The sequence below is a fragment of the Ranitomeya variabilis genome, chromosome 5, assembly GCF_051348905.1.
Source record: "Ranitomeya variabilis isolate aRanVar5 chromosome 5, aRanVar5.hap1, whole genome shotgun sequence".
NCBI classification, from domain to species: domain Eukaryota; kingdom Metazoa; phylum Chordata; class Amphibia; order Anura; family Dendrobatidae; genus Ranitomeya; species Ranitomeya variabilis.
This window is the reverse complement of record NC_135236.1, coordinates 34,342,065-34,356,507: the sequence shown is the minus strand read 5'-3', so window position 1 is coordinate 34,356,507 and position 14,443 is coordinate 34,342,065. Positions and strand designations below refer to the sequence as shown.

Genomic DNA, 14,443 nt, shown 5'->3' with positions numbered 1-14,443 from the left:
CGCCAGGAGATCCTGCATTGCTTAATGTAGATGCATTTTTTCTGGCTCTTGGACTGCTTTATGAGGAACCTAATCTTGAGAATCAGGCAGAAAAAGCGTTGCTGGCTATCTCTCAAGGTCAGGATGAAGCAGAGGTGTATTGTCAAAAATTTCGGAAATGGTCGGTGCTTACTCAATGGAATGAGTGTGCCCTGGCTGCAAATTTCAGAGAAGGTCTTTCTGAGGCCGTTAAGAATGTTATGGTGGGGTTTCCCACCCCTACAAGTCTGAGTGATTCTATGGCTTTAGCCATTCAGGTTGATTGGCATTTGCGGGAGCGCAAATCTGCTCATCCTTTGGCGGTATTTTCTGAACAGAGACCTGAGTCTATGCAATGTGACCGAACTCTGACCAGAATTGAGCGACAAAGTCATAGACGTCAAAATGGGTTGTGCTTTTACTGTGGTGATTCTACTCATGTTATCTCAGCATGCTCTAAACGCTTAAAAAAAAAATCGCTAAACCTGTCACCATTGGTACTATGCAGCCTAAATTTATTTTGTCTGTTACTTTGATTTGTTCTTTGTCATCCTACCCGGTTATGGCTTTTGTGGATTCGGGTGCTGCCCTGAATCTGATGGATTTGTCGTTTGCCAGGCGCTGTGGTTTTGTCCTGGAGCCTTTGGAATTTCCTATTCCTCTGAGGGGAATTGATGCTACGCCATTGGCTGAGAATAAGCCTCAGTATTGGACGCAAATGACCATGTGCATGACTCCCGTACATCAGGAGGTGATTCGCTTTCTTGTTCTGCATAATTTGCATGATGTTGTCGTTTTGGGTCTGCCATGGCTGCAGGCTCATAATCCAGTTTTAGATTGGAAAGCTATGTCTGTGTCAAGTTGGGGTTGTCAGGGAATTCATGGCGATGCTCCGTTGGTGTCTATTGCTTCTTCCACTCCTTCTGAGGTCCCTGAGTTTTTGTCTGACTACCAGGATGTATTTGATGAACCCAGGTCCAGTGCCCTGCCCCCTCATAGGGATTGTGACTGTGCTATAAATTTAATTCCTGGTAGTAAATTCCCTAAGGGACGACTTTTTAATCTGTCTATACCAGAGCATGCCGCGATGCGGAGTTATATAAAGGAGTCTTTGGAGAAGGGACATATTCGCCCATCCTCTTCCCCTCTTGGTGCAGGATTTTTTTTTGTGGCCAAGAAGGACGGTTCTTTGAGACCTTGTATAGATTATCGTCTTCTGAATAAAATCACAGTCAAGTTTCAGTATCCTTTGCCACTATTGTCTGACTTGTTTGCTCGGATTAAGGGTGCCAGTTGGTTCACCAAGATAGATCTCCGTGGTGCGTATAACCTTGTGCGCATTAAGCAGGGAGATGAATGGAAAACAGCATTTAATACGCCTGAAGAACATTTTGAGTACTTGGTGATGCCTTTTGGACTCTCTAATGCTCCTTCTGTGTTTCAGTCTTTCATGCATGACATCTTCCGAGAATATCTGGATAAATTTATGATTGTTTATCTGGATAACATTTTGGTCTTTTCTGATGATTGGGAGTCCCATGTGAAGCAGGTCAGGATGGTGTTTCAGGTCCTGCGTACTAATGCTTTATTTGTGAAGGGCTCAAAATGCCTCTTCGGAGTATAGAAGGTCTCCTTTTTGGGTTTTATTTTTTCTCCTTCTACTGTGGAGATGGACCCAGTCAAGGTCCAGGCTATTCATGACTGGACTCAGCCCACGTCTTTTAAGAGTCTTCAGAAGTTCTTGGGTTTTGCTAATTTTTACCGTCATTTCATCGCTAATTTTTCTAGCGTGGTTAAACCTTTGACGGATTTGACCAAGAAGGGTTCTGATGTGACTAATTGGTCTCCTGCGGCCGTGGAGGCCTTTCGGGAGCTGAAGCACCGGTTTTCTTCAGCTCCAGTCTTATGTCAGCCAGATGTCTCTCTCCCCTTCCAGGTCGAGGTTGATGCTTCTGAGATTGGAGCAGGGGCTGTTTTGTCGCAGAGAAGCTCTGATGGCTCTGTGATGAAACCATGTGCTTTCTTTTCAAGAAAGTTTTCGCCTGCCGAGCGGAATTATGATGTTGGTAATCGGGAGTTGTTGGCTATGAAGTGGGCATTTGAGGAGTGGCGACATTGGCTTGAAGGAGCTAGACATCGTGTGGTGGTCTTGACTGATCACAAAAATCTGATTTACCTTGAATCTGCCAAGCGCCTGAATCCTAGACACGCTCGTTGGTCGTTGTTTTTCTCTCGTTTCAACTTTGTGGTCTCATATCTGCCTGGTTCGAAGAACGTGAAAGCTGATGCACTTTCTAGGAGTTTTGTGCCTGACTCTCCGGGAGTTTCTGAGCTGGCTGGTATTCTCAGAGAGGGAGTGATTTTGTCTGCCATTTCCCCAGATTTGCGACGAGTGCTGCAGAAATTTCAGGCGGATAGACCTGACCGTTGTCCACCAGAGAGACTGTTTGTCCCGGATAGATGGACCAGCAGAGTTATTTCCGAGGTTCATTCTTCGGTGTTGGCGGGTCATCCTGGGATTTTTGGTACCAGAGATTTGGTGGCTAGGTCCTTCTGGTGGCCTTCCTTGTCGCGGGATGTGCGTTCCTTTGTGCAGTCTTGTGGGATTTGTGCTCGGGCTAAGCCTTGCTGTTCTCGTGCCAGCGGTTTGCTTTTGCCTTTGCCTATTCCGAAAAGGCCTTGGACGCACATTTCCATGGATTTTATTTTGGATCTTCCGGTATCTCAGAAAATGTCTGTCATCTGGGTGGTGTGTGATCGTTTTTCCAAGATGGTCCATTTGGTGCCCTTGCCTAAGTTGCCTTCTTCCTCCGATTTGGTTCCTCTATGTTTTCAGAATGTGGTTCGCTTGCACGGCATTCCTGAAAATATTGTGTCTGATAGAGGATCCCAGTTTGTGTCCAGGTTTTGGCGGACTTTTTGTGCTAAGATGGGCATTGATTTGTCTTTTTCGTCGGCCTTCCATCCTCAGACTAATGGCCAAACCAAGCGAACTAATCAGACGTTGGAAACTTATTTGAGATGTTTTGTTTCTGCTGATCAGGATGATTGGGTGACTTTTTTGCCATTGGCCGAGTTTGCCCTTAATAATCGGGCTAGTTCTGCTACTTTGGTTTCGCCTTTTTTCTGCAATTCTGGTTTCCATCCTTGTTTTTCCTCGGGTCAGGTTGAGCCTTCTGACTGTCCTGGGGTGGATTCTGTGGTGGATAGGTTGCAGCAGATTTGGAACCATGTGGTGGACAATTTGAGGTTGTCACAAGAGAAGGCTCAGCGCTTTGCCAACCGCCGCCGCGGTGTGGGTCCCCGACTTCGTGTTGGGGATTTGGTGTGGCTGTCTTCTCGGTATGTTCCTATGAAGGTCTCCTCTCCTAAATTCAAGCCTCGCTTCATCGGTCCTTATAAGATCTTGGAAATCCTTAAACCGGTGTCTTTTCATTTGGATCTCCCAGCATCGTTTGCTATTCATAATGTGTTCCATAGGTCTTTGTTGCGGAGGTATGTGGTACCTGTGGTTCCTTCTGTTGAGCCTCCTGCTCCAGTGCTGGTCGAGGGCGAATTGGAGTACGTGGTGGAGAAGATTTTGGATTCTCGTATCTCTAGACGGAGGCTTCAGTATTTGGTGAAGTGGAAGGGCTATGGTCAGGAGGATAATTCCTGGGTTGTCGCCTCTGATGTTCATGTGGCCGATTTGGTTCGTGCCTTCCACGCGGCTCGTCCTGATCGCCCTGGGGGTCTTGATGAGGGTTCGGTGACACCTCCTCAAGGGTGGGTTACTGTTGTGAACTCTGTTTTTGGGCTCCCTCTAGTGGTCACAAGCGGTACTGTGTAGTGTTGTCTTTCTGCAGGTTGGCAGCATCAGCTGGTTCGTTATCCTTGGTTGGTTTCCTATTTAGCTCACCTGGATACTCAGTTCCTTGCCTGCTCTCAATGTATTCAGTGCTCTTCAGATTCCTTGTGATTACCTTGCTCCCAGTCTCTCCAAGACAAGCTAAGTTTTTGTTTGATCATTTTTTGATTACCAGCATTCATTATGTTTTTAGTCCAGCTCGCTAAAATGTGATTTCCTCACTTGCTGGTTGCTCTAGGGGACTGAGTTTCTCCCCCCACACCGTTAGTTGGTGCGGGGGTTCTTGAAATCTCAGTGTGGATATTTTGTAAGGGTTTTTTACTGACCGCACAGACCCCTTTACTATTTTCTGCTATCTAGTATTAGTGGGCCTCATTTGCTGAATCTGTTTTCACCCCTGTGTATGTGCCTTCCTCTTACCTCACCGTTATTATATGTTGGGGGCTTCTATATCTTTGGGGATTATTTCTCTGGAGGCAAGAGAGGTCTTTCTTTCTCTCTAGGGGTAGTTAGTTCCTCAGGCTGGCTCGAGACGTCTAGGATTTTTAGGCACATTCACCGGCTACTTCTAGTGTGTTTGGATAGGTTCAGATTTGCGGTCAGTCCAGTTTGCCACCTCCCTAGAGCTTGTCCTATCTTTGTTACTTAGCTGGAGTAATTTGTGATCCTCAACCACTAAGGATCATAACAAGTAACACAAAAAAGTGGACTATACAGTTTATCAAATTGTTTCTGAGCGCAGTAATACCTGACATGTAGTCAAAAAGTTTTCTTTAGACAACTAGCAGGACTCGGTATGGAAAGAGCACCAGTTGGTATTTGGAGTGTAAATTTGGCTGGAATAGATTGTGGATGTCATGTCTAGCTTGCACAACTTACCCCATTTTGGATACTAGACCCATCAAGGATTTCAACTAAGGGTGTGCTGAGTGGTGTGTTAATGTTTTTTTTGTACCCATAGGCGCTTTAAAGAACTATTTTGAATGTGGATGTGAAAATTACGATTTTTCCAATAATTTTTTTTTTGACCCAAGGGTTGACATTTTCACAATGGATTATTGGAGAAAATAGACTCCTATAATTTGTTGCATAGTTCCTTCTGAACGCCATGATACCCTATACGTGGTCAAAACCTGCTGTTTGGCTGCATGTCAGGTCTCAGAAAGAATAGAGCGCTATTTGATGCTTGGAACATAAATTAGTTTGAAACATTTGTGAATGCCACGTTGCATTTACAGAGCCCTTGACATGGCAAAACAGCAGAAACTCCCACAATTGACCCCATTTTGGAATCTAGACCTCTCAAGGAATTCATCTAGGGTTGTACTGAGTATTTTCAACCTACAGGTGAGTCAAGAAACTTTATAACTTTTAGATGTGAAAATTGCATTTTTATCACTAAAATACTCTTTCAGCACCAAATTTATCATTTACATGAGGGGTAATAGGAGAATATGGACCACTTAATTTGTTATGCAGCTTTGGTCAAACACAGTGATACTCCATATTTAGTAAAAAATGAACGTTTGGACAAAAGGCAAAACTTGGAAAGCAAAGAGAGCTATTTAACTTTTGAAATGCAAATTTAGACTCCATGTTCAATTTGCAGAAACCCTGAGGTGCCAAAAAAGCAGAAAAACCCACAAGTAAGCACATTTGGCAAGCTATACCCCATAAGGAAGTAATCTGCTGTTGTGGTGGGCATTTTTAAGCCACAAACTACATCATCAAATTTTATAAGATTTGGCCTAGAAAATTAAGAACTTTGGGGGTTTTCTACTAATATTTTACTTTAACCTCAAAGTTTTAATTCACACAAGGGGAAACGGAAGAAAATGGACAGGACAACTTGTTTAGCAATTTTTTGTGAACATAGCAATACCACATACAGTGCCTTGCGAAAGTATTCGGCCCCCTTGAACTTTTCAACCTTTTCCCACATATCATGTTTCAAACATAAAGATACCAAATGTAAATTTTTGGTGAAGAATCAACAAAAAGTGGAACACAATAGTGAAGTTGAACAAAATTTATGGTAATTTTAAATTTTTGTGGAAATTCAAAAACTGAAAAGTGGGGCGTGCAATATTATTCGATCCCTTTAACTTAATACTTTGCTGTGTCACCTTTTGCTGCGATTACAGCTGCAGTCCCTTGGGGTATGCCTCTATCAGTTTTGTACATCGAGATACTGAAATTCTTGCCCATTCTTCCTTGGCAAATAGCTCGAGCTCAGTGAGGTTTGATGGAGATCGTTTGTGAACAGCAGTTTTCAGCTCTTTCCACAGATTTTCGATTGGATTGATGTCTGAACTTTGACTTGGCCATTCTAACACCTGGATACGTTTATTTGTGAACCATTCCATTGTAGATTTTGCTTTATGTTTGGGATCATTGTCTTGTTGGAAGACAAATCTCTGTCCCAGTCTCAGGTCTTTTGCAGACTCCAACAGGTTTCCTTCCAGAATGGTCCTGTATTTGGCTCCATCCATCTTCCCATCAATTTTAACCATCTTCCCTGTCCCTGCTGAAGAAAAGCAGGCCCAAACTATGATGCTGCCACCACCATGTTTAATATTGGGGATGGTGTGTTCAGGGTGATGAGTTGTGTTGCCTTTACGCAAACATATCGTTTGGCATTGTTGCCAAAATGTTTGATTTTGGTTTCATCTGACCAGAGCACTTTCTTCCACATGTTTGGTGTATCTCCCAGGTGACTTGTTGCTAACTTTAAACAACACTTTTTACGGATATCTTTGAGAAATGGCTTTCTTCTTGCCACTCTTCCATAAAGGCCAGATTTGTGCAGTGTACGACTGATTGTTGTCCTATGGACAGACTGTCCCACCTCAGCTGTAGATCTCTGCAGGTCATCCAGAGTGATCATGGACCTCTTGCCTGCATCTCTGATCAGTCTTCTCCTTGTTTGAGATGAAAGTTTAGAGGAATGGCCAGGTCTTGGTAGATTTGCAGTGGTATGATACTCCTTCCATTTCAATATGATCACTTGCACAGTGCTCCTTGGGATGTTTAAAGTTTTGGAAATCATTTTGTATCCAAATCCGGCTTGGGATCTGACTGAATAAGTTTAGGTATATAGGTTCAATGACAATTAGGTTACTAACATATGATATATCACAAAATTCAGAAACACAAGGTCTACTATATAATCAAGTGTCCATAAAGGCTGATATATGAGTTACTAATGCTTAGGCAAAAAAAATCAAAGGTTTAAAACGTTATGCAACTGGTATACACTGCGGAGGAATGAATAGGCCCTACCACAGTAGAATTCCACATGAACATGCGCAAAACATGGGAAGAGTGCATGGACATTGGGTATCCGGAAATAATGCCTCAAATTCAATAAAATACATAAGCCCTGCTTATAATTAGCTCCCAGAGTAGTAAGTGCTGTAGAGGTATTGGATTATCATATTACATAAATGCAACATAGCAAATAAAAAGATACAGTACCTGAATGTAATCAATTAACATAGCCACAGGAAAGCTTGAGTGGATGGATTGGGCGTCCCCCTCACCCTGACGTACGTTTCGTCCTTAGCTTCTTCCGGGAGACACCCATGGTGTTATATATTAATCTATAATCTTTTCAAATTACCAAAAAAATAATTAGTTTCAGAATAAAAGGAATTTGTGCTCTGTCATGTTAACACTAAGTAAGAAGACATTTTTAGAGATTTCCAAATACAGTGTTTGCAAAAGAAGTGCTGCAAATTAAATAAAATCATTATGAGAGGGGATTGGTCTTTCCATTACAACATGTCCATGTGTTACAGGGACAACCTTGTGATTGTATGGAAACTGTGTGATGTTTTATTTTTCCTGCAGTGGTGCTCCAGAAAATTGGGTTCTTGCTCATGGGTTCCATCAAAGAAAACATCTAAATAGAACACCTAATAAGAAATGTAGAATCTTAGAACCTTTTAGCTAAATATTTTCTTTACAACTCTATAATCTACCAATCCAATGTACATTATTCAAATTTATATCTCATTATGTTACATTTTGCATTTTCTTTCCAGATCAGTCCATTTTCCAGTGTTTCCCTTTTAAGTAACAGAAAAATGTTTCCATCCTTCTTCAGGACTTTTCCGAGTGACATTGTCCAGTCTAAAGGAATGGCTCAGCTTATTTTCAGATTTGGCTGGACCTGGATTGGTCTTTTGGCTCTCGATAATGATTACGGCCTACAAGGAATTCAGCCAATAAAAGAAGAAATAATAAAAGCTGGAGCATGTGTGGCCTTTATGGAATATATTAGCCTTGGTCAACCCGATCGCAATGCTCCACATATAGCGAAAGTCATGAAAGAGTCCAGTGCTACAATTATAGTTGTTTTTGCTACTGACATTGAATTTATTCCTATTTTGAATGAATTGTTGAAGCAAAATGTCACAGGAAAGTTGTTTATTGGGAATGCTGGTTGGTCAAGGTCACTGTTATTGTCCATAAGTAAATATTTCCAGTTACTATCCGGTAGTCTCAGTTTAGCCAGCAATGATTACATTGTACCAGGTTTAAGCCAATTCCTGGACAAAATCCATCCTTCTACGTCTACAACACCAAAGTGGACCAAGATGATGTGGGAGATGGTTTTCAACTGCCAAATTCTTCCTGAGAATCAAACTGTTTCTTTGGGGAACCCAGTGAAGGTTTGTAGTGGATTAGAACGTATAGAAGATATCAAGAACAATGCCATCTATACCTCCAGCCTTAAAATGACTTACGTAATGTTTGTTGCTGTCCATGTCTTGGTGAAAGCTTTAGATGATCTGAAAACCTGCAAAATTGGGGAAGGGCCATTTTCTAAAAGAACATGTGCGAACATTTGGAACTTCAAACCATGGCAGGTAATTATACATATGCTGGGTTAAAAAAAGTTACTGTATATATAGATATTTGTAAAACATGAATAATGTGCTGCATCAGCTGACGCGTTTCTGAAACTTTGCATTATTTGACTGCGTTTATTTACTCCCATCAAAGACATAAACAGGGGCACTTGAAAGTTTAACACTAGAATTTTTGATATTTCTGCATATATTTGACCTTAAGCTATATAAGATTATCAAACAAGTCATAAAAGTAGATAAAAAAGAACCAAATTAAAGAAATGAGTCAAAAATATTAGACTTTTGTCTTTGTTTTTATTGTGAAAAACAAGGATAGATAAATGTAGGATCATTTGTCTGTTAGTGACAACAATATGTGAAAACAGATGCAGGTCAATTCTTTAAGACAACATGCTGTTGACATTTATTGCATGACTTTTCGATATACCATTTTTTTTATCAGCCTTAGGCTCAATCTTGAACCATGATGACTTGATGGATGAATGATCTTTAGGAACATCAACCTTATGGAAGCCTAAATAGGACCACTAGGGTCTCCTCCTCAATTTATTTTTATTAGTTTCAAGCCATTGGGTTGCTGCTCCTTCTCTTTGTCTTGTTTCTTCTATTATTCCTATCATGATGTCCTTCTCCAGTGGTTTATCTTTTTGTATGACGTTTAGAAAAGTCGTGGCTTGGCGAGCCTTCATTTGAGTGACATTTCTGGCTTGATATCATAAGCATATTGTATAAGCAAACGCATCATGTTCTCAAGACAGATGCAGGTCAAATCTTTAGGACCACATCTTCTTGACATTAATCGCAAACCTTTTGGATGTCATATTGATGTAAATTTCATTTCTTACTTAGAAATATGTATCACACAGACATTTATCAACATGATTTGCTTTTATATAGAGAACATTCTGGGAAATGTTCATGTTCTCCACGAAGCTCCTGACAAGTAACTCAAGTACCATTGTCAGTGTTTATAACAAGTATGATTGTTAGAATAGAATGATTTTATTGAAACTTATTAAACATTTCCCAATTTAGCTCATGTACTATATGCGGAGGGTCAGAGTTAACATTAATTTGAAGAACGAAAAATATTTTGATGAGAATGGTGATCCTCCTGGACTCTACGCTGTTGCTAACTGGCATCTGGAGGCAAATGGGACCCTGGCACAAGTGAAGATTGGCATCTATAATAATACAGCCCCACCTCCTGAAGATCTGACTATGAACAGAAGTTTGATTGTTTGGAATCTGGGAAGTCAACAGGTGGGTGCAAATACAATGAATAATAATTACAAGAGCTGAATGTGAGTGATTATAGGGATGTGATTGAGTGTTAGGCCGGGATCACACATGCGAGAAATACGGCCGAGTCTCGCATGTTAATATACGGCATTGCCGCCGTCACTCAGGAGCGGAGTGTGCGACTCCATGTATTGCTATGCGGCCGCACGCTCCTCTCCTGAGAGCCGGCGACAGTGCCGGGTATTAACATGCGAGACTCAGCCGTGTTTATCGCATGTGTGATCCTGGCCTTAGTCTATGTTGTTCTCATTGAGTTCTTTTCAGGAGTTCAAAGACCACAAACTTTCAAACATAAAGACCTTCAAACTATCCTTTTTTGGGAGGTTGTAAAAGAGTTTTTCTGCTCTTGAAGTAAAGTATGGGCTTTGTTGAACTGGAGTTTTTATAGTTGATTTTGGACCAGAAACTGATACTCTTAGATGCCAGCTCAGTTTCCAGATGCCAAATCATTAAAAAAGCATTGAAGTGGCTCTGTCAGCGGCTTTGCAATGGTTTTTAAAGTGATTTTTTAACTATATTTTTTACAAAGAAAGTCGGGGATGCCACTTGGAGAATGAACGTGTTACTTATTTTATCCGCTTCACAGTTTCCAAAACCTTATGTGGTTAAAAGAAGTAACAAAGGACTGAACAGAACAGCAAGTGTTTTTTCTATAGATATGGATATGTGCATTCTTTTGCACATTTTTAGTTAGGTTTTCAGGCAGATTTTTTGGTGGAAACCACCTAAAAAAGATGTTGTTTTCACATACTGTATCCACTGTGTGGAAACTGTCTAAAGCTTCCGCTAAATATCAAAGCTCCTCAAAAACTTTGAGATTCCTTGCTGTAGATCTGTGCACATGGTGTTTTCTTTAAAGTAGATACTGCCAGGAATCCTCATGAAAACCCACTGCAAAACAACTGGAAAAAATGTACGTAATGCACAACAATGTTACAATGACAGCTGTTCCGATATATGACACTTCTATTACCGCTTCAGGGTTCAGAAACAAACGCAAAGGAAACCTGCAGAGCCATGTCAGAAAAGAAGTTACCAGATTTTTCCTAAAGTGACTTTGTCAAATAAAATTCTGGCAGCTCTGCCATCGGATGAAATATGTTGTGTGTAGTGATGAGCGAGTATACTTGTTGCTCGAGTTTTCCCGAGCACGCTCGGGTGATCTCCGAGTAATTGTAACTGCTCGGAGATTTAGTTTTTGTCACCTCAGCTGATTGATTTACAGCTGCTAGACAGGCTGAACACATGTGGGAATTCCCTAGCAACCAGGCAACCCCCACATGTATTCAAGCTGTCTAGTGTTAGGGGTCGACTTCCCGCTTCTGCTCAAGGGGAATCTCGGGCCATCTCCGCTGCGGTCTCCCATTCTTCTCCTGCTGCAGTGGAGCCTGCTCAGCGGAGATATCGGTCCCAGCGTCTCGCTCAGTCTGACTCTGTGCAAAGGGTTACTGCAGCCTATCCAGCTTCTGCCATTGTAGCCAGTACTGGGCAGCGGCGAGCAGACGTTTTTGGGACTAAGTCCTACTTTCCCCTTCTGAGCATGCCCAGGGTAAGATCTCTCATTGGAGATCAAGGGTCACATGCTCAGATACTGCAGCAAATCCCATTGGTCCTCTAGGAAGGTCCTGAAGGTGCTTAACTTCTGTGGCAGCCACCCATTGGTCCTTCTGGGAAAGTCCTGTACTTGCTGCAGCTATAAAAGTTTTGCATGATCACACGGCCATGCGCTAGTGTACATTTGAAAACATGTGTGTGTTGAGTGCAAGTCGTTCTTTAAACATCCCCTCCCTTGTGTATGACTGCTCGCAAAAGGTGGATGTCTGCTATCTAGTGCCCGACTAAGCTATCAACATAAAACATACTATACAGCGTCTATTGCTGTGACCGCCAGTGCAGCGCCGTGCTTTATTAGAGCACTTATCTAACCCAAGTCTGGGTGGTTGTTGGCATCCGCCAGTGCGGCACTGCTCGCACTCTTGTGCTTAAATTTACTATTATTTGTTATAGTCTGACACCCAGTGCCGGTGTCGAGCACAAGTAGTCTAGACGAACTCTATTCCCAAGTCTTGGGATCGAGTTCTGTGATTCCTTGCTTGCGCTCTTTGTGCGGTACCGCGACCCTGTGATGTAACAGAGTTCGCTTCCACCGCCATATAGTGCCGCCATTTGCCAGCAGCAGGTTCTCTTCTGCACGGTGGACCCTGGGCTGCAAACGCACCAAATATCATCTCACTATTTACTCGGTGCGTCCCGCCAGTCCTAACATCTAGTAGCCGTAAATCATTCAGCCGAGGTGACAAAGACTAAATCTCTGAGCAGTTACAAATACTCGGAGACCACCCGAGCGTGCTCGGGAAAACTCGAGCAACGAGTAGACTCGCTCATCACTAGTTGTGTGCACACAGAATGGTTCTCCTCCAAAAACATTGCTTGCATATAACCATAAAGCGATTTTGGGCTATGTGCTCAGGATGCCTTTTAAGTACCCGCACAGCCATTGAATTTTGCCAGAGAAAACTGCTTTATTTTCTCAAAGGGGATTCGCTAGCTGTCCTGTCGGCATTCTTGTAGCCAATTGATAGTTGGTAAATTTTGCTCTAAACTGTCAAATATAGAGAGGGTGTCACTTCTTTTAACCACCGGTGGTTTTACTGTTGTTTTTGTAGCATCTTTTTACTATATCTTTTATTATAGAGCACGGGCGGCTTCTAAACAAAGTCACCTGAATAATGAACATGCTATAAACCTTTTCATGGCTTTAAAACACTGAAACCATTACTGTATAAGATGTAACATAAGATGTAACACGTGCACAGCAATGAAGTTTTCACATTGCTGTGCATAATGTTTATTTTATGAGGTGCTATTACCGTGCTTTTTAAGGCAGATTCTGGGTGCATACCCTCGAGAGTTTTAAAGGAATTCTTTTTCTTCTTAAGATCTTTTTAGCCGTTTTTTTCATTGTACTGTACGCAAATTAGAGAGATTTCCATTAGGATCTGCTTCAAAGAAATTACATGTAGTGATGAGTGAACGTGCTCGGATAAGGTGTTATCCGAGCATGCTCATGTTCTAACCGAGGGTCTTTAGTGCGTTAGGCAATTTGTTAGGCAATCACTGCATTTGTTACAGTTGTCTAACAGCCACAAGACATGCAGGCACGGGGACTGAAACATATATATATATAACATGCCGAAGTCACTCAGTTCACACGCGGGCATGCTCGGATAAAACCTTATCTGAGGATTTTGGCTCATGATTAATGATGCACTTTTTTTTAAAGAGTTTTTCAAAACCTCATAAGTTAACAAAATGCTTAAAAAACTCCTCACATGAACAGAAAAATTGACTTACCCAAAATATGAATTGGAAGAATTTTCCAAGTGTTTTTGAATCAATGTTTGAGTAGGATTATAGAGAAGTTTTGCTAAAAAAATTCATGCGAAAACATAGCATTAGTCTTTTTGCTGAGTTTTCAAAACTGAAATGTATTGAATACTCAAGATTTTGAGAAGCATTGAGATTTGGAGGAGCATTTGAATGTTTTCTGCTCAGTTTTTTACTCAGTGACTATGTGCACACATCATCTTTTGAAAATGTGAGCAAAAATGGACATGCTGCATAGTAATTTCGAAATGTTATTGTTGTGGACATGTGCTGGCTTTTGTCACATTTTTTCCAAATGGCAAAAACTTAATCTTTCCATTCAGTTTTTTTTCAAAAAGACTCCGTATGAACATAACCAATGATTTCGTGCACATGGAGCTTATGTGGATTAGAAATTGAGCATAGCCTCCAAGTTTTTGAGGAGGTTTGAGATTTGGAAGATACATTGGAGACTTTCCCATCAGTTTCTGCTCAGTTTCTGCTCCAAAAATATTCTGTGTGCACATAGCCAATGAGTGGAATCTTCCAAAATTGTCATTAAAAGCCTGGAGGTTTTGCTCAGTTTATACTTTGAAAATTCTACAGAAATACTCAGTATACACACAGCCAGTTTCTTCTCCAAGAGATGAGCAAAAATCTTTGTGTATACAAAGCCTTTGGGTATGTGCGCACATCGTATTTAAGATGCAGGTGGACCCCTGAGGTTGCCTAGGTAAAGCCGCTCAAGGAAAAATCCACCAGTCTTTTTTTTTTAAGCGTCTTTGCTGGTGGTTTTACCATAGTTTTTGTTGCGGCTTTATCGCTGGGGTCTTTTCTCTGTAATTTAAAATATAACTAGTGGCCTTCAATGAGTGAACATTTAACTTCTTTTAACCGATTCACAATTTCTCAACCCTAAAGCGATTAAAAGAACCAATAAAAGACTGAACATGTGCGCAGCAAAGTTTTACAATTTTAGGCATTATGTTAAAATTTCGCTTTAGTTTTTGTGGTGATTTTACAGGATGATTCC

General features: G+C 41.4%; 1 protein-coding gene across 1 annotated transcript in view; it reads left to right on the top strand.

Moving 5' to 3' along the window:
- The window catches only part of LOC143774803 (extracellular calcium-sensing receptor-like), a 31,060-nt gene that overhangs the window by 5,517 nt on the left and 11,100 nt on the right, over positions 1–14,443 (top strand). The window contains exons 3-4 of the mRNA XM_077262572.1: positions 7,912–8,739; positions 9,778–10,005. Of these exons, the coding sequence (XP_077118687.1) occupies positions 7,912–8,739; positions 9,778–10,005 (1,056 nt within the window). The remainder of the gene's footprint in view (positions 1–7,911; positions 8,740–9,777; positions 10,006–14,443) is intronic.